Source organism: Anguilla anguilla, chromosome 1, assembly GCF_013347855.1.
Source record: "Anguilla anguilla isolate fAngAng1 chromosome 1, fAngAng1.pri, whole genome shotgun sequence".
Classification (NCBI taxonomy): Eukaryota; Metazoa; Chordata; class Actinopteri; order Anguilliformes; family Anguillidae; genus Anguilla; species Anguilla anguilla.
In genome coordinates, this window is record NC_049201.1 from 56,842,758 (window position 1) to 56,867,111 (window position 24,354).

The 24,354-nt window shown below is 40.1% G+C and overlaps 2 protein-coding genes across 2 annotated transcripts; one reads left to right on the forward strand and one right to left on the reverse strand.

Moving 5' to 3' along the window:
• The first annotated feature begins 592 nt into the window (after positions 1–592).
• Positions 593–4,422, forward strand: clec3ba (C-type lectin domain family 3, member Ba). The gene is made up of 3 exons (XM_035420495.1): positions 593–1,022; positions 1,693–1,791; positions 2,549–4,422. The coding sequence occupies exons 1-3, from the start codon at positions 932–934 to the stop codon at positions 2,947–2,949; spliced, it is 591 nt and encodes a 196-aa protein (XP_035276386.1). The 5' UTR covers positions 593–931; the 3' UTR covers positions 2,950–4,422.
• Positions 4,423–4,748: 326 nt separating this feature from the next.
• Positions 4,749–19,447, reverse strand: LOC118228890 (CUB domain-containing protein 1-like). The gene is made up of 9 exons (XM_035420453.1): positions 19,208–19,447; positions 16,279–16,494; positions 15,522–15,878; positions 14,637–14,990; positions 13,743–13,940; positions 12,026–12,397; positions 10,543–10,899; positions 8,293–8,380; positions 4,749–6,984 (listed from the first exon to the last, which is right to left on the reverse strand). Exons 1-9 carry the CDS (start codon positions 19,266–19,268, stop codon positions 6,507–6,509), a joined length of 2,481 nt encoding a protein of 826 aa, XP_035276344.1. The 5' UTR covers positions 19,269–19,447; the 3' UTR covers positions 4,749–6,506.
• Between the last annotated feature and the right edge of the window lie 4,907 nt (positions 19,448–24,354).

A 24,354-nucleotide genomic window follows, 5' to 3' on the forward strand; every position in this document is an offset into this window, starting at 1 on the left:
AGATTGAATGAGAGCATTGGTCTTGTTTGCCATCCTCTGGACAAGCACTCTTTATAGCTGGGTTATAGCCATGCACATGCACCCCTTTTCTTTTCTTTCTCTCCGTCATTATGCAACTACTGTCACGTGTCTGTTGAGACAAATCCAGCGCACAGAGGAAACAGATTCAGGCTTGCCTCTTATTTCTGTAGTGTTTTGGTCCACAGGGAAATAATCCCATTGAGTTTATTTCAAGCTCAATGATGTGCTTGAATCTGATTCCTGTGTGCTGGATTTTCAGGAGAAAGGAGAAAGACTTGCTGCTATGTATTTACTATTCAAATGCACTCAAGATTGCATTTGCAGGAATTCTGTTACTGCCGTAGCTGTGGAAATCTTCATGCACACTGCATGAAGTGAACGGCTTCAATGATATTGGTAAAAATAATTCACCCAACAGTTGCACCACAAATCTCACCGTAGTTAAGGGCAGTCTACCAAGAAATTAAATAATGCAAAATGTATTTAGCGCAAAAAAAGTGTACAGAATCGAATAATATGTAGTAGGGCATAGAATTTATTTTAGCCAGATGTACTGAGTGTACAACCTTCCTACTAAAACAAGAAAAACATAAATCTATTATTGCGAAATAGTCTGGGAGTGCTGTACACCCCGCCCTCACATTTTAAAAAGAAAGAGTCAGGGTAGGCTTAGCCATTTGGGGAGATTCAGGCAGGGTTTTCCCATCCTGTTCATGGTCTGCAACGAATTACCTATGAACTTTTGGCGTGCGTAAAATCGCCGTGTTGGGCTAACATGACCTTTAGGTATCCTTGTTTCTGAAGGTTTTTTTTTTTCGTAAACCATACGCTTTTGATAAACGCGTCTTTCTGTTAAGGAGACAATACAGATAAAGTATTACGCTAGATTGGTACATTCTTCGGTTCAACAATGTTCAGAAGCGCGCGTCTGACGTTCTGTCTTATTATTCTCGTGCATTACTCACTCCAAGAAACTCCCAAGAAAAAGAATGGCAAGAAAGGTATGTACAGCTGATAGGCTGTTTCTTTTTTCAATTAATACAAATTTGCTGACAGTTGAACATAACAATAACAACTGTCGAATTGATAGTTGATACTAAGCGTCTCGTTACGTGAGGCCAGATACAGTCTTCTAAACGTTTATGCTTCACAAGGACAGAAAATATGAAAACGCAACCTTTTCTTTGAAAACGAACGATTAAGGAAAACATTACAACATTGATAATTCATAATTAAAATCAAATAGCTCATAGAACGTACAAATATCGTGTTCAAAGAGCAGGTGTTATGTGGATGGGATCATTTTACACGCCAGTATGAATAAAAATATACAGGGTACATGTGTAATACATGTGATCCGGATTCCATCCAGAACATTTCTTCCGGATCCACGAAGGTAATGATAAGATTTTCCTATATTGCACTAAATCCAGTATGGATGAAACTGATTATTCATGGGAACATTTAAATTCAATATTGTGTTTAGTTCTCTGATACCAGCTTTGGTCTGATATTTCCATTTTGCTACGTGAAGTTGACTATGTTGATCTGTGTTCATCTGGCCAAACATTTTGCAAGTAAATGCACTTCAAATTGACCGTTGTCCCAGATGCAGTAATATCTATTCGGATGCGTTTAAATCTAACCATAAACATTTGATGCTTCATCCAGATGGTGGAAACGCGGCCGCTATCGAGGAACTAAAGAAACAGATAGAAAACATTGTACAGGAGCTGAACCTACTGAAAGAGCAACAAGCTCTGCAAACAGGTAGACAGTTTTGAAATTTTTGTTTTGGTCTGAAAATCCCATGGGAATAATAGTAATAATAATACTAACAACAGCAGAAGCAACAACAACAACCGTAATAATAATATTTACAGAGTGGCAATGACTGTTCCTCTTTTGCAGTCTACTTGTGTCTTTTAATATTTGGAGCTACACTCAACCATCATGTAATATACCAGTAATGTCAGCCAGGATTAGTAGTTATGATTTCTAGAGGCAGGGATTCATTTCCTATTACATGTTCAACTGGTTTTAAAGTATGTAGAATGCAAGGAGCAGGGGGTTGTAGTATATCTCTTTCATCACAGACCTTGAAGCTAGCAGCTATAATGTCTTCCAGATAGGCCCTGTTTGAAAATAAGGATTCCCGAGGACATAGACAATATTTAGAATGTAGACAGGTGTTCCATATCACTCAAAATACTTATTATTATAGAGCACCATCTGGACTCCAGTTGTAGGTGTACTGAAACCTTAAACAAGATGTCTTGTTTAGGTCTGAAGAGCTCATGGGATGTCTTGTCTGGTTTGTCTTTGTTAGACATCATTACTGTTATTGTTAGAGATATATTGCAAAAATTGCATAGTTTGTTCCCTCTCCATGGAGTGTAACAGCTGATTTTTAGTGTTCAAGTCGCAGTATACGCCTGCACAAACTTAAAGTTTTGGATGCTTACTCAGACCTCTTTCAAAATTACCTGAATCACCCTGTTTCTTTCTGTGCTGCTGTTCTACTCAGTCTGTCTGAAAGGAACCAAGATCCATGGCAAGTGCTACCTGGCTGATGACACAAAGAAACGCTACCATGCTGCGAGCGAAGACTGCATTGCCAAGGGGGGCACCCTGAGTACCCCACTGACCGGGGACGAGAATGACCAGCTGTACGAGTATGTGCGCCGGAGCGTGGGGCCCGAGGAGCAGGTGTGGCTGGGCATTAATGACATCCTGACCGAGGGGAGCTGGCTGGATCAGGCCAGTGCCACTGTGCGCTACAAGAACTGGGAAACGGAGATTACCCACCAGCCTGACGGAGAGCGCAACCAGAACTGTGCTGTGCTGTCCACCACCGCCAACGGGAAGTGGTTTGATGAGAGCTGCCGCGCTGAGAAAGCTTCTGTTTGCGAATTCAACATCGTCTAAGAGCCAGAGTTCTTTGATTTGTCGCCCGGTGGCAAAATATGGCCTGCCATACATCTACATACGCGTACATGCATGCCATACAGGCACTTTGATTACCAAAAGAATTACTATTCAGATGCAGTCCATGTATCAAATAATTGTGACTTCAGAATAAGAAGTAATTGCTACAAATATTTTGTTTAGAAAGGACTGTACCAAGTTCAATGCAACTTATTCATATGTATAGCCTATAAATAGTTAATAGGACATCTCTGGACCCTGTGCACAGTTTTTTAAAGGAGAGGAGATAGTCTGCTGTCCTTAGGCATTTTCCACTTTATTCAGACAGGGGACAAGCGAAGAGGGATCACCATACAGAAAGTGCCATAGTAGGTAATGTAACCACTGATCACACAGGAGTTGCATGTGAGTTGAGAGTTGGCTGCCCTACAGACTGCCACATCTCACCAGTGCACACCATTTTTAAAAAGATTATCACATATGAGATTTAGGAATCGGAAGAACTAAAGAATCCTGCTTTAGATTTTAATCCATATATACTGTAGAACACGTGTTTTACATATATTTTATCGTTATATAATTTAGTTCTTTAATTTAGTATTATATCATAGTAACTATAGTTTATTTTATAGGGCTGGCCAAAAATAGATAGGCCTAAACTTTCCATGGTTTCTAATTTCTACAGGGCTACACAGGGATCTGCTAAATGTAAAAAGTTTTATTTATGCTGATCTTCAGTTTATGTTTTTGTTCCATTGTGTGACTGCAGTTTAAAACATTGTGTTTCATAAGAATGGCTATGAAAGGTAAATGGAACTTTCTAGTATTAAGTACTCACCATCGATCACTAATCTGAGTTAGTTTAGGTTAATAATAGACATCCTGTTTAGTTTTGGTCAGTAATAGACATGCTGTGTCAACCATATTACAAGATTTAACAACAGAGCAACAAATGAGCTGATTCATTTGAAAAGTATGGAACAATACAGCTAAAGATTTAAAGGTGAACATCACTACTTTCTTATTTTAAAGAACAATTCCAGCTTATTTATGTAGGCTCAAGTTAGATGCTGGTGAGTACAGTGCTTACACTCTATATGCATTTAGATTTTCTACAGTATATTTTGTGGTCATTCATTTTACACTTTCATATTGACATTAATGTGGAATATTTCAGATTTCATTATTAGTTACATTTGAGAAAAAATATCTCCCTGATGTTAGACTAGAAAAATATTAATTTCTTAAATAATTAAAACCTTTAAACTGCTCAACAGCCTTTAATTTTATTATTATTGTGTGGATAATAGCACACAGATTTTATGTCCTATTGGAATGCTACTACTGGGGGGTTTGGTGTTCATCTACTTCTTACATTTATGTGACAGCTTATTAAAAAAATTTAGTTTTATTTTCCAAATATTGCTGATGTGTTATTGGATCTCAAAAGTAAACAGCCTTGATCAACTGTAACTGGAATTCTTAATATATGAGCACCCCTATTATGTGCTTTTTGTGATAAAAACATTACCTGATATTTAAGCTAAATGATAAAAGATCAAAAGTTAGCTCTTCATCTGACTGAAAGCTCTTCCCAACTTGCCCCCATGTGCAGCAAAATTTTCAGGCCAAAAGTTCAGGCCAAGAAAGTTCATAAGGCACATTTGTAGCAATCTTGGCAAAGGTTGACACGATTACAAGTAAATTACACGATCTTTCATTAACTTTACCTTTCTGCTAATCATAGAATGGGTCAATTGGTCAATCTAGCGATGTCGTTGTTGAATTTGACCACTACTAAACCTTAGTTTACATACAGTGGGGTCGATTCAAGCCATTTATTTATTTTAAAGTAAAATTATGTTTATTTATTCTAGCCAACAAAAATCACAAAGGTTAATCCTGTTTCCACACATGCCAAAATTTAAAACACATTCTTTTTTTAATAAGATTTTTATATAAAAATACACTAATGTCCAGTAAAACATGTATTAAAATTACATTACATAAATATTTCACAGCAATAAAACACAGAAAAGCTAACTTTCCTCATTGTGAGCATACTGAACTTGGTTCCGTTGTGTTTGCATCAAAGGGGTGAAATGCAGACATTTCCTACATACCATGAGCTTCGGTCAAAGGGGTGACCTTTGCTTGCTTTTGTGATTTCATATGTCAAGACAGGGTGGATTTCAAATGGGATATAGTAGTTAGCCAGATACATTTCAGAACTTATTTTATAGAAAGAAATATGATTGGATAAAAGCCTAGGTAACTTCAAAATATTTCACAAAGTCAGCCAGCTAACTCCTTAACCTGCTTGTGAAATACCCCCATATGATAACCTTTCCTTAAAAACACATTGAATCGGGAAGCAAGAAAACATCTCATTCTTGGCCTTCATATAAAGCTCAATAGCACACACTACATTCCTGTAAATAACAAATGACTTGTTAGTGAGTTTGAAATCTCATCATAAAGTTGAATCAAGTCCTATTGAAATATAAAAATCTATTGCCAGTAAAACAAAAAAACAAAGACACTTTGCTCCCAAAATGTAAAATGTGACAATTCCACCCAATTGAGCTCAACTTTGTAACTGAACATTTATTTTGGAATCAGAGTACTAGAGAAAATACAACTGTTCAAACAAGCACAGAATATCAGCAAAATACAAATATTATGGTAGACATTTCGAAATAAATAACTGCTCAATCGAAATAGAAATAAAGAAAATAAAAACATTTCAATATAAACAACTTACATAAACTTTCTTTGGCCAAGGGTGGTGACCATAGCGGACCAACACATTCAGAAATGCAAATAAATGTCAATTATGGCACGTGCTGGAAGCAACCCAATGATGAGAAATAAGAATTAGTCACTGCAAACACTCCCAACATTTACTTAATTGTTCCATTCAGTATCTGAAACCCTCTGTTTTCCCAATTTCTTCAACTTTATACACCCGTTTTGTTTTATATTTGCTATTACTCAAGAAATTCAAGTGTTGCAGCATTAAGGGGTCTGAAATGTATTTCAAAGATTTAAAAATAGATTTCTAAAATGTGGATGGGATTTGTAAAGAATGTAGTGTAAAATGTTTCAAAAGTGAATTTATATAAACGTAAAGAGGCATTAAATAGACAAATTAAAATAGGTTTCTCTGCATATTTTTACTTGAGCTCCACGTTTAAAAAAACTTGCCAGATATTAAAAAACCTCCAAAGTTACATTAGTCCAGTGGAGGTCAGTAAAAAGACGGCTATGATAAAATGTGGTGTGTGTGCGTGTGCGTGAGTGAGTGAGTGAGTGAGTGAGAGAGAGAGAGAGAGAGAGAGAGAGAGAGAGAGAGAGAACGAGGCATGGTGGGTGGATATTATCATTCTGGAACCCAAAAGCCCATACTAGGAAAAAGTTAAATTGCAAGTGGAGAAATGTTTTACGTTTTATGTAAATTCCTTACATTTCCCTGTGCACCTCCCAGCACACACATATACTGTGTAAACACAAACACACACACACATCCTCCCTTTTCAGCATTGCTCTGGCTATGGTCATTGTTTGCTGTCAGCGCCAGGAGTGAGGGAATGGGGAGAGGGGACTCCATTGCTGCCAGGGCTATACACCTCGTTTTCCACCATGTGTTCCTCAGGGGTCAAAGGCTTGTGCTGCATGGGCAGGGCGCTTTCAGACGGGTGTATGAAAGGGCGGTACACGTCCACTTCAGGGGCCCCGATCTCCGGAAGCTTCTCCTGCTTGCGGATGTGAGGCAGCAATGGAGGCGGGGCTTCCGTGGGCCCAGTGAAGGATCGGTAAATGTCCACCTGTGGCCTGCCCTCAAGGTCGGTGACAGGTGAGGGCTCATCAGAGCCCTGCAGTAGGTGGCCATACACCATGGTGTCCTCGATGGACGCGTAGATGTGAGACTCGTTGTCTGCACGAGATTTAGGGAACGGGTAATGTCCCGGGACGAAGGAGACACCATTGGGGTTGTAGATGGAAACGTTTGCAGGCGCCTGCGCTTTCTTCTTCCTGCAGAAACACAGAAATGGGGCAGTGGGTCAGCAAGCGCACTACAACCACAGACTCACTAGGTCACCACAAACACCATAATCACATACTCATCTGGTCAGCACACACAACAAGATAAGACACTCAACTAGTCATCACACACCGGGATCACACACTCACCTAATCACCACACACATTACATTACATGATTACCACTTATACACTCACCATGATGACGGACTCATTGGGTCACCACACACCACAATCAAATACTCACTTGGGGCAAGTATACTGAGTTAACTGGATAACTGCACTGAGTAAAATCCAGAACCCTCCCAAATCTGAAACATGGACTGAAGTAAAAAGCTGTTCCAGGTTTTACTCACCGCAGCTAACTTAGTAATCCTGCTTTGTGATACAGGCCCCTGGTCACCACACACTGTTATCACACACTCACCTAATCAACACACACAACCACACACTCACTTAATCAACACATACAACTACACACTCACCTAATCAACACACACAACCACACACTCACCTGATCAACACACATACAACCACACACTCACCTAATCAACACACACAACCACACACTCACCTAATCAACACACACAACCACACACTCACCTAATCAACACACACAACCACACACTCACCTGATCAACACACATACAACCACACACTTACCTAATCAGCACACACAACCACACACTCACCTGATCAACACACATACAACCACACACTCACCTAATCAACACACACACAACCACACACTCGCCTAATCAACACACATACAACCACACACTCACCTAATCAACACACACAACTACACTCACCTGAACAACACACATACAACCACACACTCACCTGATCAACACACACACAACTACACTCACCTGATCACCACACATACAACCACACACTCACCTGATCAACACACATACAACCACACACTCACCTGATCAACACACACAACTACACACTCACCTAATCACCACACATACAACTACACACTCACCTGATCAACACACATACAACCACACACTCACCTAATCAACACACACAACCACACACTCACCTAATCAACACACACAACCACACACTCACCTGATCAAGACACATACAACCACACACTTACCTAATCAACACACACAACCACACACTCACCTAATCAACACACACAACTACACACTCACCTGATCACCACACACACCAGGATCATGTACTCACCTGATCAACACACATACAACCACACACTCACCTAATCAACACACACACAACCACACACTCACCTGATCACCACACAAACAACCACACACTCACCTGATCACCACACACACAACAGTCAGGATCAGGAGCACAAGGAGCACCACCCCAATGACAGTACCCAGGATGATGCCCAGGTTACGGCCTGAGAAGCAAAAGAGGCAGAACATCCATCACAATCTTCTCACTGTTCCTACTCTGATATCAGCTTTTCATACATAATTTGTACTGTTGAGCATGAAAATGAGTATGAAACTTGAACATTTTCAACAGTTCATGGAATCACGCAAATCCATTTTACCAGAGTCATTCAAACACAAGAGGTACACTGCACTGCTACCACCAAGTCATTTACACTGCTCTTCTCCCACTGAGTAATATACAGTGCTCTACTATCACTAAATAATGTGTACTGCTCTAAATCGTCTTGTTAAATCGGAAATTCTGTGTTGCAGATGATTTAACCATTTAGCTGCCAGCTGAGCTGCCAACTGAACCACTTGGTTGAGCGGCAAGTTCAAGGACTAAAAAAACAACTGAGCATTTAAGAAATAGACTTTGAGATAACATCACACTAGCATTCATGACTCCAATTACAGCCATCACTTAAGGTAATGGTCTGTGGTGAACATTAAATGATACAGCACATTTTCTGTGATGCGATTATTAAAATCACAGGATAGTTAGAACAGAAATAGCCATAAAAATAGACTAAACATACTGCTTACAATAAATATGAGGAATAAAAAATAAAGCAGCAGAAGCAAAAATAAGAACTAATACTACTACCACTACAACTACAGCTACTATCACTACTACTACTACTACAATTACTACTACTACAACTGCTGAAACTACCACCACTCCAACTGCTGAAACTACTACCACTCCAACTACTACTACAATTACTACCACTACATCTGCTGAAACTACTACCACTCCCACTACTACTACAATTACTACCACTCCCACTACTACTGCAACTACTACCACCAGGGCTTGACAATCATTTTCTGGCTTACCAGCCACTGTGGCTCGTGGATTTCCAAAGTCAGTAGCCACTCAGCATTTTCACCAGCCAAGCCCCCCACCCCCAGCATATAAGTAATTGGACAATGTAACTGCATTCATTTGTTTGGGCACAACATTTTATTTGAACAGAAACCATTACAGCTATTTGCTCAGGTTGGATAGCTGTAATGATTTCTGTAAAAATAAAATGTCATGCCCAAACAAATGCATGCAGTTACATTGTCCAATTATTTATATTCAGGAAATTATTGGCTTATTTATTCGCATCTGCCGACTTTTAGCATATCCTATTTATAGGTCATTATGCAACATAATTGGACATAATTCTATGAAAATAGCCTAAGCATGTGCTAATGCTTTATGTAAATATGCAATCTGTTTACAGTGGAATGAATGGGAAATGGTTCAGGATTTGGCAATTCTATGTAAATAACCCAAAAATGCGATAATCTGTTATGCAATTAAGTAGATTCTACTGTATTATCATTGACCTACCTACACTGTTTTTGTCTATCTGTGCAGATTTAACAGAGAAATAAAATCCTGAAAAGCCTTTAATGTTATTTAAGGTATAAGTAACACCAGTGACAAAAAAGATGGTGCAAGCATTTTTGAGTGATTGTATACAAATAATTTAAATACAGTAAGATGGCATTTGTGTGGATCAAGTTAAAAAGTTAATTAATATTTTAAACTAAAGTTTTGAGTGACAAAAAACAAATGCAATTGAAGGCATGTTGCAATTCCAAATACCACAATTATATTTATATTCTAAATGTAGCTAAATACAGGGAGACAATACATTGAGTTGATGATGGCAGTAACGCTGGACAAACTGCAGACGCAGTTACACAATGTCACCACCCAAGCCCTGTTTTGAGCCAGGAACAACCCTGTTGTCAGTGCGGAGAACGTAGAGTACACATGTATCCACCATTTTAAGCCAGATTGATTATACATGAACAATTTATTTGCAGTGAAAAATAAATTAAAGCGACTTTGACATCATGCACGTGCAGTACATCTGTAAAAGTCACAGAACTGTCTGTGGTTGAAGTTCATGATCCTTCACCAAACCATTGCTGTTTTTTGTGTTTTCTAAAACTTTTACTGCTGCCACTACTACTACCACTACAAACACTACTACAACCGTAATACTACCACCACTACTACTACCACCACTACAACAACATACACTACCACTATTACTACTACTGCGACAGCTACTACTACTAATACTACTAGCAAGAAGACGAAAAAGACGGTAATGCTCACGGGTATTCTCCTGCAGTGTAATCTGGGAGAGCACACTGAAGGCTCCTTCTTCTGGCACACAGCTGGACATGTTGAGGTAGAAGGTCTCTGGGACACTGAGCTCAACGGCAGCATTCTCGTCCTCCCGCCGGCTGAACATCTCTTCGCGGGAGCCCAGCGTCTGCACCTTCATCACTGTGTGTCGACTGCTGCACTTGGGCTGGTTGACATCGAGGAACAGCAGGTTGGCACGGTATGCTGGGGGCACTTGAACGATCCACGAAACCGTGGAGTAGGCATTCATCCCGACTGGCCAGCTGGGTGTGGCTAGGAGGACTGGCACACCCTTCCGGGGTACGACTGAAAAGATGTATCTCTCTAAGAAGCATACAGAGGGTTGTGTTAAGTGCAGCTTGAAATTCTTTAACAAATTTAACATACGTATCCTTACAATGCTAAATGCCTGAAATGGACACTATAAATGCATTCATGCGGTAACATTTTAAGTGTTGTCTGTTTAACCCATTTGGGTTACATCAAGTCACATCGGGTATTGTAGCTCCCTTTATAGGAACAAACCAATACTCAAATAAGGTACATGACCACTGTAAAGCTTGATCACTCACTGTATCTTGAAATATTCAGGCTGACTGAACTCTCATATTCAAAGGTCTCAAATTTATTTTTTGCCAAAGCAAAAGGTGGCATTTCCTCTATGCTTTCAAATTCATAGTGTCTTTTTTATAGTGGACATGCATATATCTGATCTACACATCTGAGATATGTGCTCTCTCTCACACACATGCACACATGCACACCACACACACACACCCTGCATTGTTTCCTCACTGTTAGCCCACTGCAATAAAAGCTGGCTGCTTAGCATACTCCTGTGGCCACAATTTAGGCACCTGATTAGGGAAATCACAGAGATTATAAAAGAAACACAGCATTTAGACTGTCTCCTCTTCTGAGCTAAATTGCACTTACCATCAGGTATGGTGGCTCAGGCATAAACAGAGGATTGTGGGTTAAAATTCCCCACAGAGTAGCTAAATGGGTTCTAGCTAAACGAGAGAACTGGTTTAATCAGCTCAGCTCTGTGTTCTCTTTTCTTCCTCAGCTCTATGAACAAAGTCCATTTCTTTTCAAGCCAGTTACCACAGCAACCTGTGGCATTTTCTTAAAAGGATGGCGCTATTACAGGCATGTGCCATGTGTGCCGAAAACTGAATAATGCAATGAAACATTTCTGAGCCCATCAGAACAGCTCAGGTTACACATGGGATGTGATGGGAAATCAATTATGAATGATCGGAAATATCAAGAACAGAGCGTGTTAACAAAAAAATAATATAATAGCACAAAACAGTATTATAGTACAAAATAGTATTATATTTAGCAAGGCTATACACCGTGCAAGGCTTTGTATAGCAAAAATAGGACTGCAAAAGAGCTATGGAAGAGGCAATCTGTTTCAATGGTCCGGGTTGTACGTCTCTACCTGAGATCTCTTTGTTGAAGGAAACGCTGAGAAAGGGCTTTGAGGCCTTGCTGAGGTCATTGCTGGAGGTGGGCGTGGCAATGACAGACACGTTGTAGTGGATCTGGATCTTCTGAATAGGGCCAACTGGGCAGTAGGTTCCGACAGTGTCTCCGTTCTCCTCCCGGACTGTGAGGCTGAAGCTGGCATTGCAGGGTTGTTCTCCCACTAACTGGCGCAGGTTGCCCGTAGGCTGCAGCAGTTCCACTGTTCCATGCTGCGGGGGACGCAGATGCCAGGTGATGCTACGTAGGGGTGTGGGCAGACACGGCGGCAGGGCGGGGGCAGAAAGAAGCACGCTGCTCCCCAGGCACTTCGTCAACTGCTGACACTCTGACAACACCAAAGTAGGCAGTCGCATTACACGATCACATTTTAACATTAGTCCTGAAGCCAATTCTAAAGATAACCATCTGTAGTTGAAGAGAGATAAAAGAGTGAAATATAGATTTTGCATGTCATACGCATGTAGTAATATTACGTGTGTAAATTCAGGTCACAACACAGGAAATGAGTCAGAAAGTTGCTTGCAGACAGTGAATATTAAACGTACATGTGCTTAAAACTTTCAAAACATCTGTATTGACAAGACTAGGCAAGCCTTATTCAACTGGACCCTGGATACAGCCGGTGGGGAAGATATCTGTCAGAAACTGGAACCTTGGACCAGTGACTATTTGTTCGTAAATGTTGCTGGATCCTTTTTTCAACATAAGTTTGCAGACGATACCTCTTTATTTAAAGTCAAAATTATATCACTTTTTATTTTTGATCTCTAATATTTTTAAATCAATAACACAAAAAGTCTATGAATCCCAGGTATGGTGAGCACCATACCTTTCCATACTTAAACGAGGTCTTGGCTATCGATAGCCAAGTAAGCTAGCTTCACAATAAAATAGACGTTAGCAAAGTAGTTAGTTAGTCATCGATAAGCTTTCAGCTAACCATTAAATGTGAGCTACATGTAACTAGGCATTGAGCTATTATACAGAAACTAGTTAGCTAGCAACCAGACTAGCAAACATATTCCAGTGCTTTGAACTTATCCAACAAATATAGAATTTGCTGTAGGCTATTAACACAATAGCTAGCTACCTACAAACACCATTTCACATACACAATTGTGCTGTTTTTCTGTCCTTCAAAATGGTCATACTCCCTGCTGTCGCTAGTCGCTTAATACTCCCACCAACTGCATGCCACTGCCTCTCGCACATGTTTCAACAATGGATTAATACTACCACCTACTGCACACCACCACTTGTGTATATTTCAACAATGCAAGCGACTTAGCCAGCCCCTCAGTAAGAGACTGTTCTTGGCCAGCCATTAGGGTCCAGCAATAATCGTGTGATCTTGCAATCCAATTTTCTGAAATAATGTAGGCTGCTTCACTCCCAAAATCCAGCACATACAGCTTTATCATATATGAGAATCAAGTTCTTATGCTTTTCCATAAAGGACACCAGTACAAAACAGAATAGAATCACAGTTTTGCCACAATAGCCTATTCTCTGACTTCAGCATTGACAGCAAACCAATACGAGCAGTTATTTGATATGTGTTGTGTGGTTGGCCCAGCCAGACACCGAGAGACACAGATTTCCAATTGGCCCAGTCTTACTCTGGTGCATGTTTTGTATGGACTGAGACAGGATTGACAGAGAAAACTTACCAATGGTTTTGTTCATGGTTAGTATGAGTTCTTCACTCACACAGCCTGGGAAAGATAGGTTGTAAATATTTCCTGAGGCTATCTTGATTGTCTCCTGGACAACAGAGTCCTTTTTCATTCGGCAGTGTGAGCTGGGGTCTTTCTTCGCAATGGAGAGTACGACTCCTTCTTCCTTTTGCAGGTCCACAGCACAAATTGCTGGAAACACATAAAAAATACACAGTTACACACACACACTCATGTCACATTCTTCCTATGAATGCAGGACTGTGGAAAAGATGAGAAGGAGGAGATCAATTTTTTACTTTACACTTCACGCTTTATGCCAGAAGAACAGGCTTAGCAAAAACATGCCCGAGGTGCTTTGTATTGTATAAAGTTACAGAATATTTTGCAACATAAGACACCCTCATAACTCTGACACCATAACTACCATCAGGAAATCCATCATTCTGAAGTAGGCTCATTTCCTGGTTAAGTGCCTGTTGGCACGGTGACGCCTCAACTTTGGAAGCCCCCCCCACGCCCCCGAGGCACAAATCAGGGGTGGAGCCAGAGTGAGTCACAGCTGTCTGGGCCTTCCAGCATATCAGGTGCCCTTACAGAACAACCGTGCGAGTATTCACGTAGTCTTCATGCAGTGTAGCTTCAGCTTTTCAGGTCCTTCCCGATGTCATTCCTACAACTGCACTGAGCAAACTATGATGCATGCAGAACTGAAACCACATCAAAACCAAAAAACCATTCAAAAACCTATTTTGAATTTGTATGGTGTGAAAATACTATTTTACTGCTAGTAATTAGGATCAATCAAGAGTTTCTTTTTTAATGTTCAACTAGCACAAAAGCAGAACGTTATTTCCAAACAGTACATTTCAGCACTCAATGGTCTACCTTGCATGACCACAGAGACCTGGAAGTTCAGGGTGAGGCCAGGTTTGACCTTGGTGTCCATCTCACAGTTCCTCAGAGTCAAGGAGAAGTTCCCTTGCCTGTTGGCAGGCTGTGGATCCCGCAGAGTCTTGCCGATGAAAATATTGCCAGTCCTGTGGTACTCCACCGACACGTCCTTCTTGATACACTGAGGCTCTGTGTAATTCAGGAACCGCACGGTGTAATTGTGCAGTGACGGGACTTCGAAATCCCAGGTCATCAGGTCATCATCGGGGAAGCTGACAGGGTAGTTGGGAGAGAAGAATTTGGTAGCTGATGACCCGGAAGGCAGCACCACTTTAACTAATGCAAGAGCTAGAGGACAATAAGGTAGAGAAAGAAGCAAGGGTTAGATATCTGTTTTGTAGGACACAAGCACAGTTGACGAGTAGATAAAGATAATGGCATACAGCTCTAATATGTGCCTTAATGAAAAGCTTTAGCATACAGCTATAATAAGTACAATAATGTGATGTGGCATACAGCTGTAATAAGTGTGAAAATAATACGCTTTAGCATATGGCTAAAATATGGATTATAATACCACTATTTAGTATACAGCTGTAATAAAGATGATGTACTTTGAATGAATGTACTTTTCCATACTGCTATAATAAATGTGATAACATGGTGTGGCATACAGGTGTAAAAAGTGTGATAACCTACTTTGGAGTACAGGTTTCATAAGTGTGAGAACATGCTTTGGAATACAGCGGTAGTAAGAGTGATAATAATGTCATTTGGCATGCAGCTGTAATAAGTATGACAATAACACAATTCAATAAACAACTATAAGTTTCAGTAATCTCTGGTGAGCACCCCCTGCAGTAACCCCTCCCTGCTCACTTTTGATCTCTGGGCCAACAGACACCTTGAAGGTGGCGGGGTCCAGGCTCCGCCCCCCTGGGACCTGCAGCACCACCTGGCTCTGGGATAGAGCCAGGATGGAGGAGATCGTGCCGCTTGGGCAGAAGGTTCCGATGGCAGTCGTTCCGGTGGACTGGTTAGTCACTATGGTGTAGGTGTGCAGACCTGGGCACGTCTCAGAGGGCAGGACCTGCCTCAGACCCACACCAGTGAAGCTCAGACGGAAGGACCTCGGGCGCTCAGGCTCCAGATCCCAAGTGAAGGTTCTGTTAAAATTCTGAAACTGCGATGGTTCGCTCTGGATGATGTCCCCACTGCAGGAGGTCCCTTTGCAAACTGTGGCAGAAGAAGGGGAATAATATACTGCACTGTAACATACTGCCACATATCAATACTGTACACTACATACCTCTCTATCACATGACACACAGGCATAATTCAGTATATTACAAATTGCATAATCACAGTATACCAAAGTGGATCATGTAAATGCTGCACATACACTGATCATTGTATATATATGCTTAACATACAAACTGTTCTTTTAGCTAGGCCTTTATCAGCCAAAGGGGGAAACCCAGAAGTAGCTATTCCTATGGCCAAACTTATGCTCCTTCCATTCTCTATACCAGTGCCCTAACTAGTTTGTCATGAAGCAGACGCCACCAGTGTCCCCTGTCACTCTGAGAACCAGATAAACTTGCGTATTTCTGCAGGTCCAGGCACAAGCCCTCACCAATCTTCCGGTTTATGTCCAGAGTGAAGAATTTGTGTGGCTGGAGGCAAGTAAACTCCACAGAGATTCTGTTGGTGCCATTGATGATGTCCTCCATGGAACACCGGCGCTTGGAGCCCTCTGTGACGCACACAGTGCAGCCTGGACCCGTGGGCCCCTGCCTGGAGATGGTGACCCTCGCTCCCTGGTCCAGAGTTAGGGACACAGTTTGGCTCTCTAGACAGAGGGAAATGGTGTTAATGGTGATGGTTAAACTTGCCAGAATTAAATAGGGGTTCCTGTAGTTGAAAAACATGTGATACTCGATTGAACCGGAGGCCCAAGTTAAGACAGGGGTGTCAGACTTAAGTCAGTGGTTAAGTCAGGGCTGCAGCGTCTGCAGGTTTTCAGTGTGTTTCAGCATTAGCGATTAATTTAAGTCATTGATTGACTAAAGAGTCCACACATCTTGTTCTCCAGGCCTTAATTGGCAGCAGATTGAAAGGAAACCACAAAGACCTGCAGACACTAACTGCAGCCCTCCAGGACTAGAGTCTGACACCCCTGAACCCCTGAGTAAACTGTTACCAGGTCACAATTAAATAGGAAAAAAAAACAAATAGCATTTTTTATTTTCAGTATTTTTTAGTTTCAGGCACAACAAAGGTCCTGTTTCTGGTTGAGTTGGCATAGAATGGTGCCCTGGAAGATTTTTATTTTTTCAAAACATGCAAAGGTAAAAAAACATTTACTGTACACTAATGAAAACAAGCACATGTATCTAATCCAAAAGGTTTGTTTCCAGTTTTCATAAAACATTTAAACTCAGCTAGATGGACTGATATGCCGCAGATATCATATTATTTGAGGGTTTGAGTAAGCTGGACCAGCCCTGCCTCACTGCTCTCCAGCAACAGGCCCCTGTAATCTGCCTGTGCCAGTGACATCAGCTAGGCTACATCCCATACGACAGCTGCAGCAGCACAGCTGACAGACTGCAGAGAAAACTAGCCATTTTTGGTGAGGGGTCAGAGTAAAACCGAGGATCGGATCCACCTATTCACTGGATTATGCCGAATTCTCCTCCCGTACAGATTTGCATATCTTCATCTCTGATTAGAACTAAAAGCAATTTTATTGTTCCACAGCTTCTGAACAGCTACCATTCCACAGTTTGTGATTATGAAACGAGAATATAAAAATCAGAGTGCATCTGTCTAGCCCATGTGTCTAGCTAGATTTAAAGGATAATCTTTTTTGTCCTTAGCAGCACTGAAGGATATCAAATACAATCCTTTTTTCACTCATATCTTTCAGTAGGTTTAAATCCATTTGGTGTTTCCAGCACTGGCAGATGGAGATTGTAAAAGAAATCACTGAGTGCTGGAACTGAGCCAGTGCGCTGGCTCTATACATACTGGCCTCTTCTTCTCCCCAGGGGCGTTACAGCTGTAGTCAGGCAAGAAAAACCCCTTTCTCAGCCACTATTTTCACTGCCACTAAACAGTCAATAAAACAGTCAATGAGCTATAAAGCACACAGGGTTGTTTTTTTTACCTTTTGTCAAGCTTGGTACTTAAATGGGTAATTGCACTTTAGCCACCACAGTGGTCTAGAGGGAACAAATACTCACAGTAGGAGATTATTACTAGTATTATTCCAATACACCATGCATCATTATTATAGTACAGCATCCATAATTTCTGTTGTAACTGTAATAAAGAAACAGGACATCTCTGACAGGTAACACAACAAAAGCAGAGTGAACACGCAGGTGACTGGTCTTGGAAGGAGATTTACAGATACTGTAACAGCCACTTTCACACATGATAAATATACACCTGGTTTTAAACAACTGCACCTGACACTGGTTCAAAAAGCCACAATCCACCATGCACTCGATTATGGCAGATATATAGAGACTATTTGACAACAGACATAATACACCAAACTTAGGCTCCTATTTATACAATAATTGTACATACTCTTGAAAAACTGAAAAACACTTCTGTTTGAGTTATAGTGACTGAAGCCTGATGATACAATGTTGTACATGCATTACAGTGACACAGATGATTTTACTGATAATGTGTCCCTTTGATAATTTCAGGCATGGGAGGCTGACTTGTAATGTCCAGCCACAAACACAGTTTAATAGGTATCCTTTGCTTACAGCCACCCACAGGGACAGGCAATCGTCTTTTTGTCACTGCACATTGGTGCTGTTGCTGCTGTAGATGTGAGGAACTAATAATATCAAAATCAAAGTCTGAGTCTTCTTTTAGCAGCTTCCAGTCCTGTAGTTCTAACTACTGAACTATTGAAATGTAGACCTTTTGATTTGAGTCTTCTGAGCCACCGTATTTCCTTCACAAGCGAGTTGCCATGTAGCCTACAGTTTGATTTGCAGCCAGGGTTACTGGCTGCAAATCCAAGGTTCAATCACAATGTTCAATTAGCAACATCTTCTGTATGTATAATCTTTGCCGCGCAAAATAGGCAGTTACAAGAGACAAACAAAGCTCATTCAGCAGATCAGTTGTACACTTGCAATCTTAAATACACACCGCACAAACAGAACATGGGTAATTCAGCTACTGTTAGCTTTACATGTCTGTCAATGTTCAGAAGTATCATAAAAAGTAAAACATTTTTTGACATTAAGTAGTTCTGTGAAAATACACGTTGCGAATTCACGTGTTTAAATATAGGCCACAGAATAAACTATCCCGGTGAACGCTGTAGGCCATATCCTTGCAAAATAAACACAAAAAGACACAAACGCTTGCACAGTTCACGCGTCCACATTCCTTTGTTTCAGAATTCTTAAAATTACTTTCGATACTAATATAACACATACATTATTTGTCACAGTTCAATGTTGCTATAGCCAATAGAAATAAAGCCCAACTGCGCTAGCGCCTCAAATCCGCCATTGCGTTGTTCTTACCTGAGATATTTAGAACCACCGATAGGAGCAGTCCAACGAGCAGAGGAAACCAACCCGCCATTAAAACAGGAATTTAATTCTGCTTCCCCAAGTCACCACCGTCTAGGAAACTTTAATGAGTCTTTAATGGGCGATGCTCCCGTAGCAGAGGCAACAATCCGTAGCTTCGCGTTACGGCCAACAAACCAGGTGTACAGTAGGCCTATGTCCTTTCAGCTTCCTGGTGCGTAATCTTTCACTCAGGTAAAGGAGTGTACAGAAGGGCGTGTCTTTACCTGTTTCTCATTTCAGCTACGGCAATTCACTGTTTAATCCGCCCAAAACGGATTGCTTCCGTTGGTAAGAAACATTAAAAACTATGACCATGGTCATTTTAGAAAGATACACATTTTGAGACTTACAGTGGGAGAAGATCAAGGTGCTGTGAGAATCATTTATTTGAATGAGGTCTCCAAAGAGCTTAATCTCTTCGCCTGTGTTCACTAACCTTTATCAAATCAGAGAGCCCAACTGAAAAACCAAATGACAGTAAAATTTGATGAGAAACTTGAAGAGAACCAATTCGTTTGAACTCATTTTGCTACCACCAAGAGCATGCTCTTTTAGTGCTTGGTGTAGCACCAAAAATGGTTCTTTGGTTTGTCATCCTGGTGATGGTGGTAGAACACATGAAAAGTTAGATATACTTATCTGTAACAATTTTACACATAATGGAATTTATTATTCTTTGTACATATTTATTGTATAAACACCTCGAGATGTTTATTAATGTCATTAACTTTTTAAACATATTCTATTAATTAATCTTAGAAGAAGGACAGAGATAAAATTTATTTAGTAGATATTTTGATTAGATTTAAACCTAACACTTTATTTCATAATTTGGTCATCCAGCACAGGTCTGTCTTGTGTAAGCCCTATCACAGTGTTAGTAATGACAAAGGCTTCTGAGTTTGTCTTGTATATTTGTATAACTAGGTGTGGTGACTCTTGTGACCTTCTTGTTGTGACCTAAGATTTTTCATCAGGTGGCACATTAAGCAAATTAGGAGGAATATATTTTAACTAATCACATGAGTTCATATGTAAAACGTGCATCTGTATATATAATATGAGAGTGACCCAAATACATGGTCATCAATAGTGCATCACTTGATTGCAACATTAACATCATGTTGAAATACTGCTCAGTGCACATATCTACATGAAGTGTTAAGACGAAACAGATGAGATTCAGTAAAAATCTGCATGCTTTGCTGAGACAGTTTTATTAGACAATAAAATAATTTTATTTGACAATTATTTGAGTAATTATTTGGAAAGCAATCCGAATGTTTGAATTATCTCAAGGTATAGGCCCTACTCTTCCTTCCTGTGAAATTAGAGAATGACTGTGGATAGCTAAAGACAAAACGAGTTAAATTCAGTAAAATCAATTTAATCAATTAAGATCAAAGCAAGCCCAAAGGCTGCACTCAGGAGCTAAAACCTTTCTGTATAACTCACAAAGTGCTCAACGCTAGCAAACAAATGCCATCGCTTTCAAGGTACTGAACAGATGACATTTATTTGAAATGTCAACAAACGTCGGGCAGAACAGGAGGTTTTTTCTAGTATTTATAAATAGTTTAATAACGCTACACAATTTTGTGATGTAAATAAGTATAATACTATCCCAAGATCAGTAATAAATGACTAAATGGCAACCTTCTAGCAATGAGCGATTTGTTTCATCCATCACTCGCTACGGTGTGAAAGTATCCCAGATCTTTGGTTTGCCATGTCTTAATGTGATGTGGAAATATCTCGTCAAATTCCACAAGGATGATGTTCCTTTATAGACAATTGAACATATTTAGTAGAAAGTGACTTCTGACATATCTAGATTCCATAATGGATATTTTTCATAATCCAAAGATGCTCTAAACTATAGTGTACAGACTGTTTGTGGTCAGAGGACCTGAAAACCCTGATTTAGTGTTAGACACAGGACTGAAAACAATGAAAAAGAAGTGACTGACTCCCCCTCTATGAGATATCCTGCTGAATTGTCTAAAATGATGAGGCACTATGATGGTTGTTGCTATCATCAGGTAATAGTTTGGTTTTCTGGACCAGTGGTTCCCAACCTTGGTCCTGGAGTACCCCTGTGTATGCTGCGTTTCATTACAACCACAACTGCTATCCCAGAATTTTAACAAGTTGTTCATTTTTCTCAATTATATGATTTTCATGTTTAGAGGGATTATTTGCCCTCTTAAGCCACATTACGTCAGAAACAGCTATGCATGCCATGAAGAATAAAAATGGGAATTTTGTTCTTCATGGCATACATAGCTATTTCTGAAACAATGTGGTTTAAGAGGATAAATAATCCTTCTAAACACGAAAGGAAACATAATTGAGAAAAATCACCAACTTGTTGCTATTCTGGGATTGCAATTGTGGTTAGAATGAAAACCAGCCCACTCTAGGACCAAGGTTGTGAACCACTGTTCTTGACCATTGTAATGATATAATTTCCACTTTTTCTGAAATTCAGTATAGAAAATGTATGGCTGGGGGATGGGGGTAGCATAGGGCTGATAAAATATGAATAGTAATATACCTTCTTGCCTCTGTCTGATGCTCTGCCTATTGTCTAAAATTTGGTGTGCTAGTCTCCACTTGCCCCTTTGACGACATCATTCCTGAAATGGGCCTGAGGCCAAGATCAAGCTTGTCACTTCACATGTTCAGACACATTGAAGGATAGAAGGAAACCAGACAGAAATTTGTTTTTAATGTTCTGCACTGCATAATAATAATCTTCAGTATTCCTATTTATAAAAATTGTAAATTAGTTTAAAAACTCATTAATATTGTCTTTATTTTACAAAATGAGATTATGTTGAATATATGTTGTAAATTCTACCAAAAAATGGAATTCTCTGAATTCTCTCTATTTATTTATTTTTTTAGTTTCCTTTGTTTGCCAAGATGTCAAGTTCAAATGCCAAGACCAAATTACAATGTCTGTCGAAAAAAACAATTAAATAAGCTACAACTTAACTTGCCAAGTGGGACAGCTGTTTATTTGGTGTTGGCAAAATAGTTATTAGAATCCTCATTGTTTAAGAGGTTATTGTTTCATTTTAAACAAGTTTTGATTCCAGGTGATAATTTGTTGACTGTGACCTGACCATCAACCAGAACATGAGCGTAATCTTTCAGAAGGATCCCCCTCAAGCATTGTTCTGACATCAGTGGACACATGTTTTCGTGTGGTATCAGAAATTCAAACTTGATCAAAAATATCCCTGCAGAGATTTTTTTTTGAAGCCACATGTGGGCAAAAACACTTTTTGTTAATGATAGTCCCTTTTATGAAACGTTGCGTAAGCAATCCTAGCTCTAAATCTCATATATAATTATTGCTGTTAGAACAATTCTTATTGACATGTTTGTACCCATTTAAATTAATCCCAAATATGGTTCATGCCAATCCACAAAAAAGGAAAGCCCCTATGCGAGGAAGAGTTGATTGTGACTATATCTCATATGTGGAAATGTGGCTGATTGTCTGAATTGCAGGGTGGAGGAGTGGTACAGAGGTAGGAGTCATCTAGTGCTGACGGGAACCTTAAGAAGGTTATTCTTGTGAAACAACGTGGGGTTGGGGGGCGGGGGGAATGATGTGGGGTATGGGTTGGGACTTTGTTCATCTGAAAACATTTTAATTCAGCATTGAGGAAATGTGTCAGGTTAATTTCAAGGGAGGCAAACATCAGTCTAAGAAAGGAAAAGATATTTGAGGAGATGCAAAATGAAATGCTGAAATCTGACCCTTTCATTGGTGTTCTAGTCTTGTAATGTTTGACTTTGCTGAAGCATACTACTGTGTTGCCCTGGCCACAAAAGAATGACATGAATGGGCTTGACTACGAAAATATGAGTTCTGGTCTCACAGAAGACAAAAAACCCTCATTTTCCCTCACTCAGCACTAGCTTCCCCTCTCTTAATGCCAGAGCAATAGTTCAAGAGAAGAAAGGCTTCTGATTTCATCAAAGGTAGTCCTACCTACATGTTGTTTTGCATATTTCCAAATGTTGTTTTGCTTTCTCATCCTGGATAGAGTCATCAGTAAAATAAATATATAAATGGTTAAATAAGTGTGCCAAAGAATGACTGGTCCAGTGTGGGCTGAATAAGCCATGACTGGTCCGGTATGTCTGCTGTTTGAGGTTGTACAGACCTGTCTGGCATCAAAGGTTGGGGAAGCCCTGTACAGTTGATCATGATGGTTAGTTTCCTCTGTTGAGCAGTGGGGTAGTGTGCTTCTCAGCAGGTTATAACACACCCAGCTACATTGCCACCCACATGAATGGATTGCTGGTTAAAGCTATTAATGGTGCTTCACAGATAAAGGCTCTTCCATTAGTGCTGAGGCTCAGTGTTTGTACAAAGTTCCCTTTCCATCAGATATGCAGTCCTATTAAGCAGGGGCACTCCTCCCTTGGGGAGGGGGAGCGGGGGGAGGGGGGGGGGGCATGTTGTATAAGTGCAGTAGCAGCTTCATTCAGTACAAAGTACACATTTTATAAATTTAGGCACTTTCATTATTTATATTTAGGGTGCTTACAATACAGTTGCTATTTCTACTTAAATATGCATAAATACAAACGACAAAGCCTTAGCACAAAATCAGGCAGATTTAGACTAAGTTTACATAGTATTTCAGAACACACTTGAGTTTTAGCTTTGTATTCCTCTTCTTTGATTGAGTGCTGAATTATTTAACATTAAATGACAGTTTTTGACTTGTCTGACATGGGAATCTGGCAAACAAACTTTAACTATTCTGACATGGATTTTTGGCATAATTTGTATGGGGTACAGCACTTCTATCATCAGAGGTGGGTAACCCGGCTTCAAAGAGTAAAAAGACTGACCATGCATTTGCTCCAGCACCATGCACTAAACCAGCTGATCACAATAATTAGTTCTCCCATCATGCTGAAGAGTTATGCGAATTAGAATCAGCTGGTTTAGTGCATGGTGGTGGAGCAAATACATGGTCAGTCTTTTTACTCTTTGAAGCCGGGTTACCCACCTCTGTCTATCATGTACCTGTCTAGAACTAGGTGCAGCACAGGACAAAGCCATC

Bases quoted from the DNA above. Each gene is read 5' to 3' on its own strand.
- LOC118228890 (XM_035420453.1), bottom strand. From the start codon at position 19,268: ATGGCGGGTTGGTTTCCTCTGCTCGTTGGACTGCTCCTATCGGTGGTT. The intron at 13,941-14,636 runs GTAGACCATTGA...ATGTGTTTCCAG, and splicing joins GGTCTCTGTGGTCATGCAAG to CAATTTGTGCTGTGGACCTG. The intron at 8,381-10,542 runs GTGAGCATTACC...TTTGCTTCTCAG, and splicing joins TACACTGCAGGAGAATACCC to GCCGTAACCTGGGCATCATC.
- clec3ba (XM_035420495.1), top strand. From the start codon at position 932: ATGTTCAGAAGCGCGCGTCTGACGTTCTGTCTTATTATTCTCGTGCAT. The intron at 1,023-1,692 runs GTATGTACAGCT...TGCTTCATCCAG, and splicing joins GAAAAAGAATGGCAAGAAAG to ATGGTGGAAACGCGGCCGCT. The intron at 1,792-2,548 runs GTAGACAGTTTT...TGTTCTACTCAG, and splicing joins GCAACAAGCTCTGCAAACAG to TCTGTCTGAAAGGAACCAAG.